The 24,638-nt window shown below is 37.1% G+C and overlaps 1 protein-coding gene across 1 annotated transcript in view; it reads left to right on the top strand.

The window, feature by feature from the left end:
• The window catches only part of NAALADL2 (N-acetylated alpha-linked acidic dipeptidase-like 2), a gene marked incomplete at its 5' end in the record, with an annotated part of 192,889 nt that extends 170,789 nt beyond the window's left edge, over positions 1-22,100 (top strand). Inside the window, 2 exons of the mRNA XM_009080703.1 lie at positions 5,461-5,659; positions 21,902-22,100. Of these exons, the coding sequence (XP_009078951.1) occupies positions 5,461-5,659; positions 21,902-22,100 (398 nt within the window). The remainder of the gene's footprint in view (positions 1-5,460; positions 5,660-21,901) is intronic.
• Positions 22,101-24,638: the final 2,538 nt, after the last annotated feature.

The following is a 24,638-nucleotide window of genomic DNA, read 5'->3' on the forward strand; positions in this document are numbered from 1 at the left end:
CTGGATTTGTTCCTTGTGCTGGACTCGAGCCTCTTTAAAATTTAGTGTATGTTACAACGAGCTTCAGGGATTGATGATGGAGGTGCTCAGGTGTCTCATTACGATTAAAAGCCTTTCTGTACCTTTGCACCTGACTGTCTCAGCAATAATAGGTTCAGTCACACAGTTTACAAAAATAAAGGCAGCCAGGGTGATGCTAACCATGTCCCTCATTTAGGTGCTCTTGGCTGTAGAAGCTGATGTCATTTCTTATTGCCAGTCACTTAGGCCCACCTAGATTCATGCAGACCTTTCAAAAAGGGTCTGGGCCCAACCCTGGATTGTGACTGAACACCACTAGCAGGTGAAGTAAGATTCCCCAGTTGTGGCTGTCATCACAGGCTGCTGAAGCTGGTAAGCAAATTGTACCCATCTCTGATAGACACTGCCTGAGAGAGGCTTATGAAGATGAATGAAATGTGGATGAGGTTTTCCCCTCTATGGAAAGTGCAAGAGCTGTGATTTAAAGCTCTTTGGCTGCTGCAATGTCAGTTGTGTGTGCCTTCCTGTCAGTTAGACCCTTTCTTCTCCCCAGAATGGATGTTTTACAGATGTTACAGCAGCTGAACTACTTGGGGTGATAATAGTAGGCAGCGCTAGCAGAAATTTAAAAATAATCTGTTTTATGATAAGCCATTTCCAGGAAAGTCTGTGTGACTTTCCATAGCCCTGGCTCAGCCCATACATTTCAAAACATCAGGCTAAACTCTATGTCCTTAGAAAAATCAATACAGAAACATATCTCTCTCATTTACTTGATGGGTGCATGATCATTGCCTACAGCTATCTGCTAGTCTTCAGCCTGGTGTCATTTTACCTGCCTGGCCATATTTCCCTGATCATTCAGAATGCTTTTCAGAGTTATTTTCTCCACCTGTCTGTAATGTTCAGAAAATTTCCCACTTTGCTGTTCCCACCCATTATTCTTGACTGCTACAGAGGTGACAAATGCAACAGCTGATTATCTCTATATATGACAAAAATGCATCCTTTGCCATGAGACACTGAAATCTTGTCTTCAGTACCCTTTCAAGGTTAGTATATATTAATATCTTTCATCAGCCTTTAAAAAACATCATGGAAAAATACATTTTCCATGGACAAAGCATTTGGTACGGAAGGGAAAGGATGAGCATCTATTCTGTATCAATAGACCACATATGTGTCAGCATTTCATTGATAAATTTGCAGATTCATAGAACAGTTTGGGTTGGAAGGGACCTTTTAAAGGTCATCTAGTCCAACCCCCCTGCAATGAGCAGGGACATCTTCCACTAGATCAGGTTGCTCAGAGCCCTGTCCAACCTCACCTTGAATATTTCCAGGGATGGAGCATCTACCACCTCTCTAGGCAACCTGTGTCTGTGTTTCACCTTGCTCATTGTACAAACTTTCTACCTTATACCTAGTCTAAATACAATCTTTTAGTTTAAAACCACTACATTTAAAATATTGAAAGAACACAATAAAGTCTCCCTGGAGCCTACTGTTCTCCAGGCTCCTTCTGTATTAACATGCATATAGTAGTATGTCACAACATGCCTCTTTAATGGTAGCCTCTTTGAAAAGAGAGTTGTTGTAGCAATGCCAGATTAGTTTGCTTGGGCAATAGCAGTCATGGTAGCAAAATTGAAGCTGATGGCAACATATTCTTTACACTAAGGATATCTGTGGATTTGTGTTTCTGCCCCTTTAGGGTTCTCCTGCAAAGCTTTGCCATTCAGATTTTCTACTGCCAGGTCTGATCATCCTATTTTGCACAGCATGAAAAATCTTCCTAGTGAATACAAGAACACACCATAGCTGATCCTGAATTTGCAAGCTAATCAAAACCTGGAGCAATTTCCCCTCTCTCTTACATGCAAACACACGTTCACATGCATGGTGAGCGACTGTCATGCCTTAAACTGCTGATTTGTTTGTCACTGTCTTGTAGGTACTTGTAGGCAAGTACCTTCAAGCAGAGGGCACAAACACAATTTTAAAATGTTGAATCTCTAGTGGTGCTTTTCATAAGAGCAATCAGTTACACAGGGAAAGGCTATTGTATTCAATGTCTGTAAAAATAAATATCTATTTGGTGTAACCTGTGTCTGAATAGAATCCAGTTACATTTGGCAAGTGTAATGAAATTCAACAGTGTAATTCTCTGATCAAGAGTACACATGCTCTTGAGTCACTTTCTTATACTTGCAATTTTATTTTTATAGCATCTAAACAACTAGCTTAGATGATTCATCATGATTCATACTGGAGACAAAAGGACAAAGAATACAAAATATAATAATGCGTTGTTTTCTCTTGAGTGAAGTAACACTCGTGCTTGATTTTCTCTGTAGAAGCATCACAAGATGTTTAAGACATCATTAGTTAATGCATTCTTTTCTTGAAGAATCATTTGCCCTTCCACTCCCAGCTTCTCAACTTGAGAAAAGCATAAATCAGTTTCCCTTGGCAGTGAAGTTCAGTCTGTCGTGATGCCTGTTGTGTCCTTAGTTTGCTGAGGTAACATTTGCCATAGACACTTGCAGGTTTTTTATGAAAGTATTATAAAAGGGCCTGGGTGAATGTTTTCTAAAGAGTTCTGGTTTAGAGTGTTGTAAACAGCACATTTTACACATGCCTCTAAACAAAAATGTAGCTATTGTAGGGGCAAAATGCATGCTGTGGAGAAGGAGTGAGAGCATTTACAGGATATTTATGTTTAAAAGGGTGGTCTTTTTGGTTTCATATCCAGACATAGAACGATGGATTATCCCTTTATCTTACCTTCCCTATTGAAAAGGCAAAGCTGACATTTGCAATTGTTTATATAATATTCAGAATGAAAAATATAAATATTTTAGGTTTCTTGGAATAAAAAATGCTTTGCTGAAACTAAAGGATTCTTTCAAACAGGGTGAATTTAAAGATTTCCATACAGGCACAGGTCCCAGGGTAAGGTATGCACTGTGCCTGCATTATAAACATGGGAATTGCAAGTTCTTCAGATGCACAGAATGTTTGCTGGAGATTTGAAAATTAAGGATAATGGTATTTTGCAAAATACCCCAAATGTACCAAGTTTATATACTTGGAGAATATTTTTCTGAGGCATCCACCTGACTTGATCAGAATTTAAATTACTCCAGACTCGATCAGAAAGATACCAGTCCTGTACTTCAAGGTACCACAGTGCCTGTTATCCTTTCTAATTAGAGAAAGGTGGCTTGGTCAAGAACCATTAACAAAGCAACCTCATCCCAAACCAGGGCAGATATAAACCACCTTTTCTCACCCCTGTTCTCACAGGAGCTTCTGCTCATTGTTGAAATTTATCTTGATATCTCAAGAAATCTGACAGTTTCTCTCACACCAGCATCTGTCTCTCCAATGATTTTGGATCATTTCATGTTTTGCTAGATTGGAATGTGTTAGTCAGCTGAATGACAGGAGTACATGGGGTTCTATGAACTCCTTTTCCTTTGCTGGAATGTATCCAGTAGCAAATCTTTTTTTTTTCCATATGAGAGAGAATATATCATATTCAAGCATTTCCTTGTATTATACTTGTTTGCTTTTCTATTCCTATTATGTGCTCACCTTTCAGACCCCATCCATAAATAATTTGAGAAATGCATTGATGTTTGTCCTGGTTTTGACTGGGATAGAGTTAATGTTCTTCCTAGTAGCTGGTACAGTGGTGTGTTTTGGATTTAGGATTACATTAAGCTTGATAACTCACTGATGTTTTAGTTGTTGCTCAGTAGTGCTTTCCCTAAGGACTTTCTAGTTTCCCATGTTCTGCCAGTAAGGAGGTTTACAGAAAAGGTTTACAGGAAGCTGGGAGGGAGCATGGCCAGGACAGGTGACCAGAACTGGTCAAAGGGATGTTCTATACCATAGAATGTCATGCTCAGTATATAAAATGGGGGGAGTTGGCCAGGGGGGCTGATTGCTGCTGGGGGCCAGGCTGAACATGCTCAGCAGGTGATGAGCAGTTGTATTGTGTATCACTTGTCTGTCTTGGGTTTTATGCCTCTTTCTCTGTTTGTTTTCTACTTTTTAAATGCTATATTATTACTACTACTAATAATAATGTCAATGTTATTATTATTATTAATTGTTAAACTGCTCTTATCTCAATCCATGATTTTTAACTTTTTGGAGGGGATTTTTCTCCCCATCCCATTGGGCAAGTGGGAGGGTGTGAGTGAGCAGCTGCATGGTACTTAGCTGCCAGCTGAGGTTAAACCATGTCAGCATTCTCCAATTACTGTTTCTGATTTCTCCATGTATTTATTAGGCAGGGAAGTTTAACATTCCTTTAACTTGTGTCTTGAACCACTTTCTTTGCTTAATTATCTCAGTCATTAGTATTCTGAACTCACTGAGGTTTGTACATTCAGTTAAAGGTGGGACAGCTCCTAAAGCTGCATGGTTTATGTTGATTAAAACATCATTTGAAAGATCTAAGGATAGTTGATTTTCTTGTCAATACGCAAAATGAATTTTGGCCTCAGAGATAACTTCTGCATCCTGGAAGTGTTTATGCTGACTGATACTGCTTTTGGCTTTATATCAGGTTCAGACTCTGCTTTCTCCCTCTGTGTGCTTGTAAAAATGAAGGCAATCTATGCACACACTGGGAGAGGAGGCCATGCTCTTCACCAGCACTGCAGGTGGGAATAGACTGCACATTCACAATGCTCCAATTCATGTTTCACATTCTTCTTTCTGGATTATGAACTGGGAAATATTGAAATCATGGTGTGCTCCAAAGTGCTGTGGTGTTTTATTCTATTGGTATCTGTGCAGGAACGCTAACAAAGCAATAGTTAATGCTCCAAGTTTAAAAAGTTTTGAAAATATTGACTGGAGTAGAATATACATTTGGATATCAATGAAAGTTGGCTCATTGGCATATGGTTTAAGTGATTAAGAGGTACAATTTCACATCCCTTCTACAACTGTTGTTAACCTCTAGGATTCTAAAATATTGAATCAAATTCAATTAAACTCTGCATATTACAATTTTCTATAAGCAGTCATTATGGAATCCAAGCACAGGCTTTCTGACTTGAGAGCAGTAGCATCAAATGGCATTGAATAAATGCTGTCTCAGATGGAATTGTTATAGTTCCTGATTTATAACTACTGCTTCCTGCATGCCTGTTTTTCCAATGGTAGATTTCAAGCTGCACCCCAAAATCATCCTTCACAGCTTATTAGATCTTAAAACATCAGAGCCCAAATTGATCTTTGAAAAATAGATCAGAGGTTACACAGAATGATCTATGGCTTTTCTTGATCCATTACATACTCCTCACAAGAGAAAAGAGGCTCAGGTTTTAATTGGGCTATTAATTTTGACTTGGAAGCAAGAGTAATAAGTGGTGTTCTCTGAATCACTGGTAACTGTCTTGCTCTTACTGTTTCTAGGTGATGAAGTTGGCATGCCACAGTTGCTTGCAGTGGCATCACGTCTGAGGGACACTGCCGAATTGTTCCAGTCGGATGAGATGCGCCCAGCTAATGACCCCAAGGAGAGAGCTCCTATCAGAGTCAGGATGCTCAATGATGTGCTACAAGGCTTGGAGAAAAGCTTCCTGGTTCATCGAGCTCCGCCAGGACTTTACAGGTATGGTGTTCCACATGTTCTTTCTTTGAGCTGAAATGGTATTCTACCATTGCTTGGTTTGCAGAGCTGTCATAATTTATAAAAAAGCAAAGCTCAGTGAGTATCTAAGATTAAAGCTGGTTTTGCCTATCACATCCTTTCTGCAGTAAACATTAATTCATTACAATACAAGGGGTCATTAGAATGCAGCACTGTAGCATTTCTGTCATGACATTGCTGCTAACAAGATGAATGGTGTGATGGCAACCCAGGCAGCATGACAGATACGTGTGTTAGATGGTACAGTAAGCTTTCAGAAGAAGAAAATATTTGGAATCTAATAGTGCTTGACAAGCTCCACCTATATTTTATTTAAAACTTTTTACAGTTCATTGAAGATTCAGAATTATACAAGATACTCTGTAGCATTATTTAACATATTTAATTATATAGCAGTGTTCTTAGATGCATTTCAACCAGTCAGAAGCTGTACAGTGCAGTGAATGAGAAGACCTTAGTCAGTCACTGTTCATAACTTGTTGTCTCTGGTTGGAATTCTTCTCTGATATGTATTCAGCTGCACTACCCAGGTTGATTTTAAGATGTTGTAGTGATTCCATCTTTTACTTTCTAAGTAAGATTTCTAGTGGTCTACATCTCTCACTGTCAATTCCTCCTCAAAGGAAAAAACTTACACCAGTCAGTAGCTTAAAAAAAGTTTGAAAAACAAGCATTGGCCAGGCGTGCTCTGGTTCTTCAGGAGAAGTAATAACATGTGTGCATGTGCTTCAGTACAAACTGTCTGAGCACTGGCCTGCAGTCCATCAGTGTGAAGTGTCATAGCTTGACCCCAAGGATATGTTCTGAGTGTCCTGGGCTAGAGGAAGGGCAGTGTGGGCTGTTTGACTTCACCAGGCCTGCTGGGATTATTTGGAAGGACTGTGCAGCTGAAGATAGTCAATGGCTTATCCATACTGCTCATTAGGAGGCATTCCCAGGTAAAACTGTCCCTAAAGCCTTACTCAGATTTTACTTTAGCGAGTACTGGTTGGCAAGCTCAAAAAAGAGAGCTAAGAAGGGAACTGACATACATATACCAGAGACAGGGGGCAGAACACAAAAGTGAATGAGCTGTCTGTGTTATTTAGCAATATGAACACACTTGCAACCAGAACTAAGTAAAGTAACAAAACAGTACCTTGATTTCAGTTGATGGGGAAAATTATCAAATGTCTTGTACTAATGATTGTGTCAAGTGCATGATTGTGTCATAAAATAGGCAGATGGTAGATGTTACCTTGGAAAGTAAAGAAGAAGAAAGCTTACAGCATCAGGAGGAAGAGATTCTTCCAAGCATTAGGAATGCAATAAAACAAATGCAGTAATCCTTTAACAAAAAAAAAACAAAAAAAAGGTAGATGTGGAGAATCCAGCAATGCCAGTGAATAAAATCCCTACAGCTATAATAAAGAAAATACAGTAATTATATTGGGGGGGTGGGGGTGGTAATTTACTTCCTTCCTGCTGTGACCAGATTTATAACATCAAGAAATAAACCTAAATGTGATTAAATGAAGTCTAATATCCCAGGTTTAGCACTGCTGTCTGTCTTGTCTGAACTGGCATGGTGTTGCAAAGGAGTCATAAAATTGCTTAATAGAATGTAATGTGTCTGTGTTGCATCGCAGCGGCACATGGTTGAATCTGTCCCAGTTCTTTACTTGTAAAAATAAATTATGCCAAACGTAGGATTCCAATAAGGGAGTTTTGAGGTCTTCTAATATTTCAGTTCTTGCAGTGTTAGCAGTACTAAGTTTGTTATTCATCAAAGTGCAATTGCTAGATATGTAGGTATAATGTGACTTACATTTTTCACCTTCCTGCTGTCCACAGTACTTCAGTGCAGGGTAAAAGTCCTTCTCACACTGGCAAAGTAGACAGTGTGGAAGTGACAATTTTTGTACTTTTCCCCCTTCTCATTTAATTAGATTTGATATAAGATTTAACAGTAGGCAATAAGGTTACTTCAAATGTTGGGGGAAAACATTGCCTTTGACTAAATAGTTTTACCTAACATAATTTGGTATATATTATAATAAAGGACACCTTGTGTATCATCATTTAGGTAGTCATCTAAAAAGAATACATTCTTTGCACTGTGCCAAGGTGTGTAATTATTACCTTTAATGGTAAATCTATACAAACAGCATCAAGGACACTGTTAGATTTCTGGTTCACTTTCCTACCATTAAAAATCTGCACTACAATATTTTGATTTTTAAAAAAAGCATCTAACAATATGCCTTCGTTTGGATGATTTTTCACTTTTTAGGGATTGAAGTTATATGAATGTATTTTGTGTTCTGAAGATCTAATTGTATGACAGAAACACTAGAAGTACTTGAAAAACCTGATGTACTTTTTTTTTCCCTTTCATAACTTTAAGTTTATTTTTTCTTGTAATTTGGTAAAGAAAACAAGCAAAACAAATCAGTCTCACAGCCAAGACCTTGTATGCCATGTTTCATCCCAGTCAGAAGATTGATAGGCAAGTTATAAACCCCTGAAATAGTGGTTTATAATGGAAATGCTGGCAGCCCTTTAACTATAGCAGTGCAAGCAGTACAGCAATAAATACTGTGCTTCATCTGTAAACAGAAATTTAGGATGCAGTTTGCAGCCTTGACCTTCAGGCTCCAACTGTGTTTAGATCATTAAGATTCCATAAATACTGTAATTTACAGCCTTCTGAAGGAAGAATTTGTGTGCACAGTAAAGGACGTATTCTTCATGAAAAAATGATTGCTTCCTGTATGCCCATTTAGACTCATATTCTCAACCTCAATCAAAGTACTTGACAAATTTGCTGAAGTTTAGGCATCGTTTTTAGGCTTGTGCTTGTCCTAATTCACAGCTCTCTGGATCTATACTATGTTTTCTGTCCTAGAACTTGAATTAAAAAGAAAAGGGAATTTTTTTTCTGTATTGCAGCATGTGGGTTGCAACCTACTTGTACTTCACTACCATAGGAGAACTAATATATCTTTTATGGGTTGTTTTTTTTATGGTTTGCACACACATTGCCATAGCTGTAGTCTCATACTGTATATATGTAGTTTAAAAAAATAGGTGTCTCATTGCAGTCAATGTCATAGGGCAATATTTGGGCATAATTGATTCATTATTCATCTATAATGAGCAGTAAAATTATTCAAAGTTATTAACAGAATTCAAACTGCATAATTTTTTAATAATTTGATTATGATATCCCACTAAATTTAAGTAATCCTGATTGGCATTGGCAGGTTGTTAATACAGTCAGTGTCAGTAAACACTGTAGTTTTGATGCTTATCCTGCTTACCCAAATTTGATGGCATCGAACTGAAAATTTGACACTGGCCTATTTGCCCCATGATACTCTCTTTCCAGCTGATCTGGAAATATACAAGTACAGCTTTCATCAGGGTATTTTAGCCTTAGCCAGAAATTTAGACAGAATGAAAAAGAATAGGTTGAGAAATATTACCCTGCTTTGCAAAAGTTACCCTGGGGCTTGGTTTGGGGTTAGGACAAAATCACTGAGTTTTATTGTACCTGAATAATTTCTTTGTTTCCCAGTGGTAACCCTAAGTAGATTTTCTATTTCCAAAATAATTGTGCAGGAACAAAATAGGATAGCTACTGGTATTTTTCATCTATCTGTCTTTGTTCCTCATAACATATTCAGAATATTTATAATTTTGTGGGTTTATAATTTGTCATTATTTTAATGAATCATCAGTAGAAATCCATTTATCTTGTTTCTTACGTCTACCCATTTCTTGATTTCCACTCTTACAATATATACTTCTGTGGAACATTTCTGTATATTTTCTGCTTACCACATCTTGCTGCTAGGAGTAATAATCATAGATTACACAGCAGTAGCATATTCAAAGTTAAGGTAAGAACACAGACTGTTACTTCAGGCTCTGTACATAGACAGGGGGATAAAGAGTGATCTCAGGCATATTATCTGCTCAATGAGATGGTCAGCCTCAACAGAGACATCAAAAGATTCTCTAAGTGCTGATCATGTCTACTGTCATGCTTTTGCATGCTTCTCCCTGTGTGAAATACCTACCAAAACACAGGCACCAGCAATATCATGGATAGCAAGACAGCATGTATCTTTTGGTGTTTACGAATGCTGAGTTCAAATCTTGTTTGCTTAGCCTGAGTGTTACCCCTGTTCTTTGTAGATTTTATTGTATTTCTTATATTTGCTGATCCCCACAGCTTCTGACAACCTGTCAGACTAATGTATCTGTCAAGTCTGTGTGTGCACTCCTTAGATACTCACACAGAGAGCTTCTGTCTCCGTGTTGAAAGACAACGCTTCAATGCATAATAATATTGCAGTGATATGAGATAATGGAAAAACTTCATGGAATATCAGGCACATAGCACTCAGTGCAGTAAGATGTCCTCTCCTACTGAAAGTGTTCAATTTCTTCAGGTCCATTTCTCATCTTCGTATTTGATGGATTCTGTTGGTACTGGATGAATCCAGGAGTAAGTATGCAGGGTTTCTTAGGATACCATGTGATGCTCCCACCAAGATTTCCAGACCTAAAAGATTCACTAATTCAGAGTTTGTGTCTTTGACCTTTAAAATTAAAGTCAAGGAAAGGTGCACAAGGGCTCAGGCTGTCATTTCTGCTCCAGTTAGGTGGGTTTTATTCTTAATGGACCATTGCCTAAGGATAATTTATGTCCTGACTGACAGGTCTTTTAACAATTTTATAAAAGAATCCAAGTCAATTTGTATAAAATCTTTCTTTTAAGAGTTTTATTTTAGAATGCCAAGTTTATCCTGTCCGTTAAGACTGTATGCATCTGCCATCACTATTCTTGGAACTATTGTAAGGGTGATTGTGCTTTGTGTAATAGAGGTAATTGAGTGAATTGAATAATAAGTAGGTAAAAAGTAAGGAATTCAAAAGCAATCTGTGTTTTTAACAAAGACCTCCAGCAGTTTTTATTGCTCGTTTGTACAAGCATCTTCCTTTTGCTTCTTTTTATCATGGATACCCAAGTGTGACATTAACACTTCATTGAGATAAAAAAGTACAACAAATCAGTATGTTTTAATGCACTGAATAAAATACTGGCAGCAAGCAAAGATAGATTGTGTACCACAAATTTGACACAATGACATGAAAGAACAATCAAAAGATGGTTTTAACACCATACAGAAAAATAATTTGCATCACTGCTAATCTCAGGCCACTCAAGTGTATGTTGTTCACCAGAAAAAATATTTTTCTTTCAGACTGAGATTTGTTATATACATTCTTGACATATGTAGATTCTACTGGATTTAGTTCTGCTTTGCTGGTAAACTGCAGCAGATTCTCAGGTTTCAAAATACACATGCCCTAAGAGTCTAGTTTCTAGAGATACATTTAGTAGGAAAATTAAAGAGCTTATTAAATCTCTATGTGTAAACAAGCTGCTCATTGGATTTACAGAGGACAAGCATTAAAGATGAAAATACCCTGCTAATCTTTAACAGTAGCGTGGGTAAACATGTAGCAGTGTCATCTGAAAAATATAACAAAACCCTAGCCCAGGCTTTCTACAGAAGACAGTCTCATTGGATAAAGTCCAGAGATTTGGTTTTCATTTTCAATTCTTCATTTATGACTAAAAGTAGGAAATATTCCTGTCTACTTTGTTGTAATACTTGAGACATTTTTGTCTGCCCTGAATCAAACACACAGAGTATTTTTATTGTTCTGCATTGTATTATGTGAAGCAGAGAGTGATTTGGTACGGTGTTGATGATCCTTAGTGTGGGAAATACTGGAATAATTCATGTTGCACTGGCAGTAGTAGATAATGTTTTGTCTCATATTATCTGCCATGTGCAATTTGTAAATACAATGCTAGAACTATGTTGGGGAAGAAGGAAAGAACTGTGTACTGGTTGTAGAATAGTGTACCTCAGATTTTGCCATTCAGCCATAGTAAATGAATTTTTGTCTTACTGCACAGTAGTGATTTCCCATCTGACTTTTGCCCCTCATATCTTGCATCTTTCAACATTTGCTTCTCTTTTTCTTCTATAATTTTTTCATATCTTATAAGTAGAGTTATGTACAGTGGTATTACTTGTTTCCCTTTCTAATCCTTCCCCAGTGGTTCTTGGCTCTGCAGTTGGTCAGCTCCCTTTAGTCTGATACACAGTTGATCAAATGTATCTGTTATACCCAAAAGATCTTCCTGTTTTCTTCTACCTTATTCCTTCAAACTACTACAGTGTTTCTTGCAGTCTGATTGTAGTTTATGCAAATGTAAGCTAGAGATGACAAACTCAAATATTCAGGACAGAAAAAGTGACACAGATTCAGTAAGATTTGCTTCATTGTAGATCACCTAATGAACTACTAACAGCAAAAATATCACAGGAAGTATTCCAGGTGTAGTTTTATGTTCTTCCCAAGGATGTGGGAAGGCAAAAAGAAGTTTCATGAGGTAGGTGGACAGTGGCAGCTCTGATCTGTCAGGAGATCTGAGACTTTGTGCAGGGCTTAGTTTATGCTTACATAGAAGACAATTTTTCTCCCAGGCTTTGGTAGCAAACACTGAATGAAAGGATTAGGTTCTCAGTGCATATGTTTCTTTAAATAGAGGTTGTGTGTCTGGTGACCAGGGTTTATAAAAGTGGTAACAACCATGAGTCACTATACAGTTTTTGTAGCATAGTCAAAAGTGGGTTTTATCATAAAACTGGATAGACTGACTCATCTCTGCAGGTCACCTCTGATCAGAAAATAATGTATGAAAATATAATTACAATTCAGAACTACTAAATTGCAATTCAGATCTACCAGGTTATTTTTTCTAATCTTAAAACTGGAGACAAACCAGTTAGTTAATGGCATGACAGGCAATGATGTGAATTTAACTAGGTTGGTGCAAACTAAGAAATATCTCCAATCAGATCCTGAACACTACTTTTTAATAGCATTTTTATAAATATCTCTGTAAAGATAAAGTAATAGCATGTTTGACACACTTAGTTTCAGTTTGCAGTCGTAATTCGAGTCAAATTCATGCACCCAAATCATTAGCAGAATCTGAAATAACAGCCTTGATATAAGGTGGACTGAAAGTATTTTATTCACTGTATTCCTTTTAAACTGTTATATGAGGGTGTAACATGGGTGGGAGGACAGGGAGCTGATCTGCCTTCTCTCTTGAGCAGCTACCAGAAGCCAGGCATAATTAAGATCACTTTGTGTTCACTCACATGGTGCAGATACTCAAAATGGGATTTGAGGGACTGGAAAGAAGCTACAGTCATGAATCTGCTCATTCAGTGGATCATAATGCAGTATTGGAGTTAAGCTGCAACTCTGAGTACCATGAGAAGCTTTCCCCAGGATATCTTTTGCTACCAGTGCAGCTCCCAAGAACAGGCATAGTTAGGAAAGTGTAGGAGCTGTTTAATTTGTGATGGTCCTGTAGGTACAATAGTAGAGCAGCACGAGCATTCTCTTGTGCACTGGGCAACTTTGGGAAGAGGTTTTTATCCAGCTCTCGCTGCCCCTGTGGGGGTGATTAAATGGCACTGTTGTTATTCATTGTCTGGACCAGACAGGAAGAATTTTATCCTCTGGGACAGTGACTTTTTAACATTCATCCATCTGTGGAGCAGCACATTTATCCTAGCACACATCAGTAGCAATTATTAGGCTCATAATGCTCTTACAAATTCCTGCTATGGTTATTATTTTTTCTTATGACTGATAATCATACAGAATTGTGCCCTTTCTTAATACTGAGGAGATGCAGTAAAGTGAGTTAAACTCATACTCCAAACACCTGATCCATTTGAGGGACAACTGAAATGTTTTCTTCCTTTGGAATCACTGAGAAATGTAATGGTCATGAAGTAATGACTGTATTTGTTGTCTTGTAAATTTTTACTATTTAAAGAGCATTTGCTGCATAAATACTACTGAATTAGCCATCTGCAGAGATGTAATTATGGCAGACTTTAAAGCTTATTTAAACAGAGAACAGGAAAATCTTTTCATTACACCTGCAAAAGCAGAAAACCACTGTAATCAGGGATTATGTCATGGCTGGAAACCAGATTTTGCACTTCCCTGATATGAAGGGTAAACCTGGGTTTACATACATTAAGTTCTTTTTCCTGTATGTACTGCTCAGAAATCTTCTTCCATCCTTTAAATTAGATTGATTTGTATCCTTAGAGTTCTGTCTGTACTGTGCATCAGACCCATTATGTTTGAGATCCAGTAAACATTATTATGCTTATTATAATTTAACATGGCATTGGTTGTTCTGAAGACAAGACTTTATCCAGGAAATATAATTTCTCATGCTTCCCACAAATGTACATGGTCTTGGCCTTGCAAAAAACCCCTGAGATTTTTTGGTAAAATGATGTTTATTTTAATATGTAGCCTTATTAGATGTTTTAGCTCATTTCACAGCAGTTGTTCTGCTAACTGTAAAAAACCTGTCACAGCTGTTCAGTGAGCTCAGTGCAGATATCTCATGTCAACAACTAGCAAGTCTTCCAGTTAGGATGCACTTTCCACTCAGTGTCCCTTGCTGGCTGATCTTGCTTGGGCCTGGTCTTATGGTGCTAAATAGGGCAAGAATATTTATTTACAGAGGAAACTTGACTGTGATCTCAGACAGCCATACAAAGTATTCGATTTTGAATTTATTAGACACAACAAACTTAATATTTTATATGTCATTTCATTTTTCGTATACATAGAAGTGTTTGTAACATTTTTTAGATGCAAGAAATATGTGGTTGCACAGTTTTGTGACAGATAAGAACCCTTCATTTTGTCTGAAATATTAGCCAGGAACAGTTCTCGAATACAATACAAAAATAAGTGGAATTCATTGGGCAAAATAGTTTATGTGCAATATTCCCCCATTAATGCGTTAACCAGGCAATAAGGCTTAGAGATTTGGTGAGGAGATCATTAACAGGAAAATTGCATTAACTGGGATTTGTAAAAAAAAATTAATTTTGTGTGTATGCATGCCATTGAAGGTAATAAAGATACACTTTTAGGCATTTCTTTAAAGAATGTATTATGACATAATTGATCTTTCATCCATAGTTAACTCTTATGATGATGACCATTCTGATTTTGGCTGTGATGGTAGTGGTCTCATGTCACATTCTACGGAGATACTTAAGGTGATAAACCTAGTCAGGATCAGAACTGGAGATTGAGGTCAAGCCAGTTTACTGCATTAAGCACTGGACACTGTGTGCTGCCTCATTTGTGAATGGTATTCCTCCTTAGGAGCTGTGTGTTTTACATGATTTTAAAATAAAAAGACTGATGAAGCCATCAGAACATCATCTGTGAGCGATTTGGAAATAATTTTATTAATTCACTTCCCTCAAGTCCTTCAAAATAGTAGCACATCTGCTTCGAATTCGAGTACTTCAGACTGAGACATCCTAAAAAGAAAAATAGTTTTCTCCAAATTATTCACATAAACATATGTTTCTTTCACTTGAAAAGCAACTGTAGCATAAATCATTCAAATAACATGCCTACATTTACCAACAGCTACATTGTCTGAAATTTAACGATGTGTATTTCGTATCAGTTACTGCCAGCAAATAATGTTTTAAAATACAGTTATATCCATTTTGTCCAATGCATCATCACTGTTTTAAGCATAGCTGCATGTCCTTGTTCTAAGAAATCACAGAAAAAGTATTGGTGGATTTTCAAGGAATTTTTCCATTGCCATGGAGTATACATCATTCTCTCAGCAGCTGCATTTAGGGTTTAAAAGCTCAGTGGGTCTATGATAATGGGTTTTGTGGCATCTTCTTCAGGAATTTCTAGATAAAGTTGCTTAATTAATTTCTATAAAACCCTAGAGAAAACAATGCCTAATTAGAGGACTGCTCTTTAGCAGTGATAAATAATGACTTGCAACTTCTGAAGAACAAATATATCCTAATTTTTCTTCTATGTTCCACTTCTTTGGAGTAATTCTGTACTCTTCAAGCAGTAGAATGGATTCTTCTTACTTACTGTTCTTATTTACTCCAAAGCAAGAAAGAAATTAGGCTCCTAAATTCAGTAAATTTTCATCAGGACAAAAACTGTGAGTGCACGGTAATGTTGATGTTCAGCACTGGCAAACAGGTATTTTCTTGCAGCCTAATTTTACTCATACTCAGTCTTTAAACTACTCAGACTTCTTAGCTCCATTATTCTTATTTGGGGCTTTTCCAGAACATCAATCCTCTTATGATTAGCAACTTGAATCAAGTTTCCAGTTTCCATTTGTTCATGGTTATTGTATATTATACTAGATACTGTTTACTATCAATTCATGTAAATTAAGAAATGAAGTAATTATAGTTTATTTAATGAAAGTGAAAAAGTTTAGCTACAGGTTCTCATAGATTTAGTATTTAATTTTCTTTCCATGCTCTTGCAGAACACTGTCCTATTATTAGAAAACCTAGATTAGCATTGTTATCTTTATTTTATGTCAGAGGTGTATTGGGGCACTCAGGGCCTTGACACAGATCTAAGGGTGACAAGGTGCATCCAGCTGAAAATATAGTTAGGGTTAGATTAGTTTAGGCTTTAGTGATTCTTCAGTAAGAGATCAGTGTGTTTCATGACAGTGCATTACCTTTAAAAGGTACTGAAATCAAGGGGAACTATAGGGAAATAAAAAACAATGTAACCCACTATCATTCCAGTTTGGCTTCTCTTGTTCCCTTTGTTTATTTTGCAGGCAGTCAAGCCAAACCAAGTGTCAAGACACTTCCTAGATCTGCCAAAATCAGGACTTATTTTTTTAACAAGCCATATTCTAAATATTCTAAATAAAGACCTCTCAGAAATGTATTCAAGCCTGGAATAACTACCTCCTTCTAGTCCCATGTCCCAACAGGATTTCATTCATGCAGACTTACCATAACCTCCATTTGCCATAATTGACTCAATTAGAGGTGTCCTAATGCCTGTCTCTTATGCAAGATAAATTTGTATCTAGCAGGAGTTAATTTATGTGGTTACCACTGTCACATAACAGTGTCTTTGAAATGCCTTTCAGTTGGTTAGACTTTATTTAGCTTGATACCTAGATTACCTGATAACATACAAATACATACCATTCAGGCAGACACTCACCTCTGAGTGTACATGATTTAAATATATCACTTTCAGGAATATATATTGGTAGAACAGTTTGCAGCCTATAAATGAGAGCACTAAGGGAAGGCAGTTGATGGCTCTTTAATAAGTATAGAATGTATAGGAAACAAAAGTTAGGAACAACATATTAAAAGTAAAGTATCCTTAAATATGACACACTGGGTTTGTGGGGACATAGGACAGTGAAGGAATACTGACATTTACAGCTAAGTTCTCCTGAATGTTTGGCTGCCATGTGCACATCTTCCCTGGCCACAGGCATGGTGTTCAATCACGTGGCCTCAGAGCCAGCAACTTCCACCAGTCAATCCAGCAAGAAATAAGTATTGTAGAAAAAAGTTTTTCCTCTGGATCAGCTCTAATGACACCTAATGACAGTTCACCACTGCATATATTTTATTCTGATAAAAGTTAGTCTTACATGGCTAGCAGCTGTAATTTATGATTATAAACCTGCCACAATAGTGCTGTGAAATAAAACTGGTAAGATAACATAACTGCATGTGGGTGTCAAAAAATTTTAAAAAGTAAGAAGAGATGAAAGGAGAACCACCACTGGAGATCAAAAGGATAAGAGACCCAGGGGAAGAAGGGAAACTTTCTGTACCATTGCTGCAAAATTTTCTGAGGTGCAAACTGGTATAAATCAGCTCACGCCATTTCCAGGGAAGAATAATTTGTAATTTTTTAATAAAAAAAAAGATGCTGTGAAACTGGATGTCCCAATATGTAAATATTATTATTAGAATGCATTTATTTATTTACTAAGGTAATAATAATAATGTTTTACAAACATGACTGAAAACAAATTTGTAGATGTAAGAAAAGGGCATTAAAAATTGAACATTATCAGGAGAAGTGGAAATGCAAAGAATCGTTCTTCTGGTATGCTTTTTTTTTCTTGGAGAATATAAGAGAAAACAATTCATGGATTTATAAAACTGAGTCTGTGAGGATTCTGAAGTCATAGCACATTGTGTTATAACTAGAATGGACAGAGGCTGCTTACAGTGTTTATCTATAAACAATTCTAATGTGATCCCGCAGAGAAAGGTTGAACTTATTTCATGTAGCACAGTATACTTGCCATCATGTCCTAATGATTTAATAATTGCTTTTCAAAATCTCAAATGTAGGCTCTTAGATAGGAGTCTGTAAGTGTCTGAATAATTCAGCTTGTGTTGCACATTACCTGCAGACAAACTTTTATTGTGAGCTAAAAAATTGGTTTTCGTGACAAGAATAATGTAGTCATCTCGTTTTATCTTGTACTGTCCAGTTGTTCTAATATAACCTCCAAAATAGTTTGAGGTTGTGTTAAAGTCAATATGTTTTTAGTGTGATCTGTCATTCAAGAATTTGTCACATTCATTCTGGTCTGGTGGGTGTGACATTACCTCCTTCTTTGTGATAATGCAGAACAGCATTTAATGGCATTATTTCCATCAATAATGCTTATGTTCCTAGGCCTGAGGAAGGACCATAAAAGTTATAGAAGACGTTGTGTTAAAGTTCAGTTTTATAGTTTCTTTGCTTTCTTGGCTAAGGCTCATTCTTTTGTTTGGAGCCATTTTGCCTCTTCTAGTGGAACTGCCTGAAGTTCTTAATTGGGTTTCCTGTCTCAGTGTTACACTTTTCAGGTCACTGTGATGTGTCATAGAAACAAGCCCATTAAGATGAATGATGTGTGTTGTAATTTCATTAGTGTCATCAATAATGTATTGCAGTTTTCTGTTTAGGAGCCTGTTTTTGTTTTGTGTGGGTCAGGCTGACTGCATGCATTATATTTATAAGATCAAAATAGTTAAAGATGAAGGTAGATACTTAAGCAATTAGGCCAGAGGCTGGAATTGTTGTTTTAGAGGTGTAGGCTACAAAACCAATTTGTATTAAGGAATGTTTAAGTAATTGAATTTCACAGTATAAATTAAAGTCTCTTCCTATCATTATGCTTGTTGTGGGCACATAGTCATATCTTGTGCCAGTGAAATGGCTGGGGTTTATTTTTCAGTCCATGTGTAACCTTTAATGAAAACGCTTTTCTGGCTTGTAAAGGCTTGGAAGTAATAAACTGGACTAACCATTTTTTTCATTTGATGAAGCTTGGACAGAGATAAGAAATAAACTTGTATAAATTGACTCTCATGAACATGCATAAAGAGAGAAATCATTTTATGCAACAAAGGGGTGGTATGGCTTGCCAAGCAAAGATAAGTAATTGGAAAATATAAGATCCCAGTGAGAAATCCTAGCAGAAAATTTGAAAAAATAGGTGCTGGATAATATTACTTATTATTATTCACATACATACAAATAAAAAGTAGATTCTGTAATACTATGCAATCAGCTATGCCAAAGACATATTACTATTGCAGAAGTTAAGATACTATTTTAAATTATGACAGCAGACTGCTTGTCTCTGTCATTCATCAAACAACTAAGCTTTTCTCATCAGACACTAATTTGCACTGCAGTCAGGTGGGGTGGGCTAGGAATACTTGTTTTCACTTGGTTTACCTGCCTATGGATTTTCTGTGGAATCACCTGTGATTCCAAAATCACAGCAGTAAATTTAAACTGTATTAACATCCTTATATGTCAAGCTAAACCATCTTTTAAGCATGTGTACCTTGTTTAGAGCACATTTGAAGATGGGACAGGAGGAGATCTGTTCATATTCACCACAAATATTGCCTCAGCAGTCCCCAGATGTTCCAGTGTTCAGACCATCTTCTCTTTAGAGTCTGGTTTCTAGAAGTCTCTAAGTTAGTGTTGCTCTGCTGATTGTTATTGTCTTATGATGTTTTCATTAGTTGATGTTACCCCTAGTAAAGGAATAGAGGGATCCTAATACAGATCAGGGCACCAGTTTGTAGGCTCTGGAGCAGAATTCCAGCTCAGTCAGTCTCACAGCCACCAGCAACCAGATCTCTCCTGAGAGTAGAAAGTAACTGATTATCTCTAGCACTGTCCTTGCTGTTCAAGGTGTTTGAAGGGTTGTGAACAAGCTTCTTTCTCCCTGTGAACTACAGCAGCTATAGAGGAGAGTTCTTTAAAAGCCTGGTTCTGCTTGCAGTGATCTCAGCAGGAGATTTTGAACTTGATTTCAGAAGAAGCAAAATCAATCCCTGCTTTGAAAAATATAGTATTTCCCATAGCACAGCCTATCCTTAAAAACCAATCCACCAAGAATTTATCTGGTTCTCAGCATACATAGTTTTCATTTACTATATCACAGAGACTGTTTTGGGATAGTCCATGATACAACTTGAATCACCTTTGAGTGTAAGCTGCATCATAGTCTAAGGAAAAGTAGCATCAGCTAAGTAGCTTTCTGCTAAGGAATCAGGCACTTGTCCTCTGGCTGCTGCAGTGCAAGCTGAGGAAGTTATTGCCACATCTGCCTGTTACTGTCCTCTTGATGGAGGCTTCTGTCCCTGCTGAGCTGTTCCTGCAAGCACTTCTAACCTGCTTCAGTCTAAATGATCTAGGTCAGTGATGACCTATTATTCAAACTGTGTAAGCTGTCCTTCTACTGCAAGTGTTGGATTCAAACCCTTTCCCTCCTCTGTTTAAAACTACAATGTATTGCATTGCAGACCTGTTGAAATGGCTAGATGTATTGCTGTCAGGGGATGAAATGCTTACCATTCCTATTGCACATTGCTGGGTTTGGATGTATACCCAATATAGGAAGGCAAAAACATAGACTGAAAAATTGTCTTATGAGGATAGGAGTTCTTTCATATCTTTGAAATACATTGCCTCTCACTCAAAACGTTTTCTATAAACTGAAAAACATGGCAGAAGACTGTAGGTGTTCTGTGGTGTCATTTATTGGGGCACTTTGTTACCTCTCTCCCTGGCAGACTGGCAGTTAGGTGATTCATATAATAATAATATGCCCTTTTGTGATAATCTGTCATGTACACACTTGGCAGTTTTATTACTGATTTGGAGTTGCCATTTGGCATGTTCTGTCATGCAATTAGATTGCTAACAAAGTATGTAAGTTGTCCTGTTTCTTGCTGGTTTTGTGAAACAACTTCTCCCCTGCCCTGAACACCTGCCTTGTATTGAAGGATAAGGTCCTGCACCAAATCACTGCAGTTTTCCTGTTTCAAATTTCACTCTCTTCTGTTTGCAGTCAAAGGAGTTCCTGGGTGGAGATTTATGATATTTACATGCTCTGCTAATTAGAATAATGATTACACCTGCTTTTGGATAACATTTATAGCCTGTTTCAAAAAGTCTCATTAAAATCACTGACTAGCTTTGAATTCTGAGCCTTCCACACCTCAGACAGGCAACATTTCCAAGGGATCAGACAGTACTTTCGCATGTGTTTTTATAAAAGCCATTTAAAAGACTTGCAGATATTATAGGAAAGCACAGTTTTTGTTTCATAAGGGTTTAGCTGTGCAAGCTGTTTGTTTCTTTCCTTGAATATGTGACATTAAAGATAGGTTGCTCTGTTCTGATGCCACAAAGGATTATTGATGAAATAAAGGCTCTGCTGAAGGCAATGAGTTTTACCATTGACTTCAATGTATATGGAATTCACCTCTGAAGTGTGAAATATATAACAGGAGTAGATAGGAAAAACAAAACCAAAAAAAAAAACAACTCTCAAATCTGTGCTGATGGTTCATAGCAATAGCCAAACTTTTTTTAGAAGAGAGTTATAGAATCCAGCTGAGACATGAAATCCTTCATGAGGGGTGTGATAGGTCTGAGGCTTATGCTTTTGAATAAAATCATGAATGGGCAAAGAGGAATGTGAGATTTCTTTGATGGATTTAGCGACTGTTTCAATGTATGTACACGTAGATCAATGAACAGATTCAGTTTACAAAGCCATAATAAATATGCAGTTGTCTCTCACTTTGCCATGGGTCAGCTTTTCTGTGCACAATATATATCATCTGTAAAGCGTAGCTGATACTTCCAGGATTTCTTGTTGCCTTCTGATGAATTGTTTTGAGTAAAAAGTTTACCATTCTCTCTATTGTTCTCTTTTAGAAATATTCTTTACAGACTAGATGAAAGGACCAGCCAGTTTTCAGTACTGCTAGAGGCACTGGAGCACTGCAAACTACATCAGTCAAATGAGACCATTCAAGCAGCCTTGTCAGAGGTGCTGAACAGCATCAATTCAGCTCAGGTTTACTTCAAAGCAGGACTTGATGTGTTTGAGACTACCTTAGCTGGAAAGAAATGAGAGGATTCTCTGCATTCTAAGACATTTGTTTACAACTTGCTAAACAAAAGTTTGACTTGGACCAGAATTGCTCTGAGGATGAAACCTTTCTCAGCTCTTCCTTCAGTTGCCGCTTAAAGGTACTGCAACGTGTAGTTTTATAAAGATAAAACAGTCTTTTGCACTGTTCACAGTATATCTCAAATGTCTGTTCCTGAATGTATAAAACGTAATGAGAGGGAATAACACTTAAGATATGATTTTTGAAAGGACATCTACTGTATTTTTATATGTAAAATATGTTTTTATGACTAAGAGCTCAATCTTGCCAAGTACCGAGCACGTCCTGCAACATGCTGAAGACCTGGTTCTGAGACACCCCAGATGTATACCCGGGTGAAATTTCCATGCCTACTCTGTCAGAAAAATCTGACATAAGTATACTCTTGCATTTCTTAACTTCAGCAAGCTCATCTTCTTCCTTACTCCATTCAGAGTAAGTAGTTGAAGGATGTGGCATTTCCTTGGATATCAAGCACCAGAGTGCAAATGCACAAAACACCATTATTTGTGCAATCCAGCACCTCTACTCCTGTGGAACAATAAATACCTCAATTCTGAGAATACACATAAACTTTGATTATTCCATTTCTGTATGAAAATAAAGAGTTGTTTTCTCTAATGATTCTTGGAGACAAAATTTTTGTTATGATTTCAAATGCTTTGAAAAGTTTGAATCAGTAGCTATACTTGCACAAAAACACTTTGAATCTTTATGTTAAATAACAGAACTGCCTTGTCTTATGAGACTGCAGGCCTTATAAGCTTATACATTACCAAAACAGCCCACTTCAAAGTCTCTCTAAATTTCTGGAGAGCTGTAAATGAAAAGACCTCCAAGTCCTGGGAACAGTTTTGGAATTCCACCACTCAGCCACATCACCTTCTATTCCAGACAGGATCATTCCATCAGTAGTGCTTGGCATTTAGAACTTGGATTATTGTCAAAAAAGCAGAAGGAAAACATTTATCCATTCCCTAATGTAGAACCAGGAATTCAATTTTGGAGGCACAAGCTGGTGAAGTATATTGCAGGGCTAAAACTCCAATCTGTTTTGCAATGGTGATTGCATTGGAAGCCCTGGACAAAGGCTCTAATCACACCATTATCTGTTAGAAAAATTAATCTGTGAGTGAAAGGATCAGAAAGTTCAATGTCATCTGAGGGGATACTATACACATGAGAACTACAGGTCTTAATAATATAAACAGTTGAAATTTTTAAGCCCTATTGGGTTTAGAGTTTTACAGTCTCAGATGATTCTGAGTTAGAGCTTGAAAAAATAATTTTATATAAATATTTGGAATTGAAATATAATTTATTTGATGGAAAAGTTAAATGTATTGTTGCCCTGTTTGCCATGGAAACATGACAGAAACATTTCAGGTTGCAATAAAAATGGGAAAAGTATCTATATTAATGTTTAAAAATTTCCTTCTGGAGAATTTTTACATGCACAATTTGATGAAAAACTTTTTAAACTTCACATAGCAAGAAATAAGAGTTATTTACAGACCTGGGTTTCCATTTCTAAGGTCCTTGGCAAATGGGCCTCTATAAGCTATGACCTGGGACTGGGTACATACAGCTATGCTGTTGCCACATTTCTTTGCAAGTTATTATCATGACATAAGCAAAGACACCTGGATCTGAAAAGAGGCTTGGCTGTGCAGTTGTGCAGCTACCACTGCAGTGGGAGTATGTTCATCATCAGTCAGTGTGACTGCATGAATTTAGATACAATTATCTCCTGTCTTTGCTTGGCATCTGATAAGCAAGAATATATGATGATTCTTTTCCTAATGCTGATACAAGTTCTGTTTACTGCAGAGAGACTTTGACTTCTGAAGAGCAACATTTTTTTCTGATACTATAATGTTTGTCCATCTCCTTGTTTCCATGGTTTCTCTTATTGTAATACTTAAATGGTTGGAATATCCACGTTTGAGTTGTATGTTTATTTTGTGGTAGTATTTGGGGTTATATTGTGCACATTACATTTGAATTACATGTTGTAATAGGCACCAACCAGTCTTCTAACAGTTCATGTAGTAACTTCTTTAGAGTGCTGAGTTGCTGTGGAGCCAACGTCTATAGCCTTAAAAGATATAGGGTCAGATGCCAACAGGAGACAAAAAAAAAGAGATTAACACCTTCTTTAACTGTACCAGATGCATTTCATAACTGCCTCCTCATCCTTAGATTATATGTTCCACCAAACTCACCTCTAACGTAACCAAAGTGTACTCAGGCAAAATCAGGGAAATCTGTTGGGAAGAGTATCCCTCATGTATGATTCCTCAACCATGTAATTCCTCACTCTAAAACATTTACCTTGTTTTCTCACTAATGTCCTTCTGTAACCACTTTTAAAATAGCAGACTTCAAAGTACTCCACTAGAAAAGCACTGCTGTTGTAAGTGCCTGTCTATTCTGGAGACAATCAGATGTTTTTGTTGGTGAGATGAATCAGATGAGCTATTTAGGGACTTAAATGC

The sequence above is a fragment of the Acanthisitta chloris genome, unplaced genomic scaffold, assembly GCF_000695815.1.
Source record: "Acanthisitta chloris isolate BGI_N310 unplaced genomic scaffold, ASM69581v1 scaffold7028, whole genome shotgun sequence".
In the NCBI taxonomy this organism is placed as follows: domain Eukaryota; kingdom Metazoa; phylum Chordata; class Aves; order Passeriformes; family Acanthisittidae; genus Acanthisitta; species Acanthisitta chloris.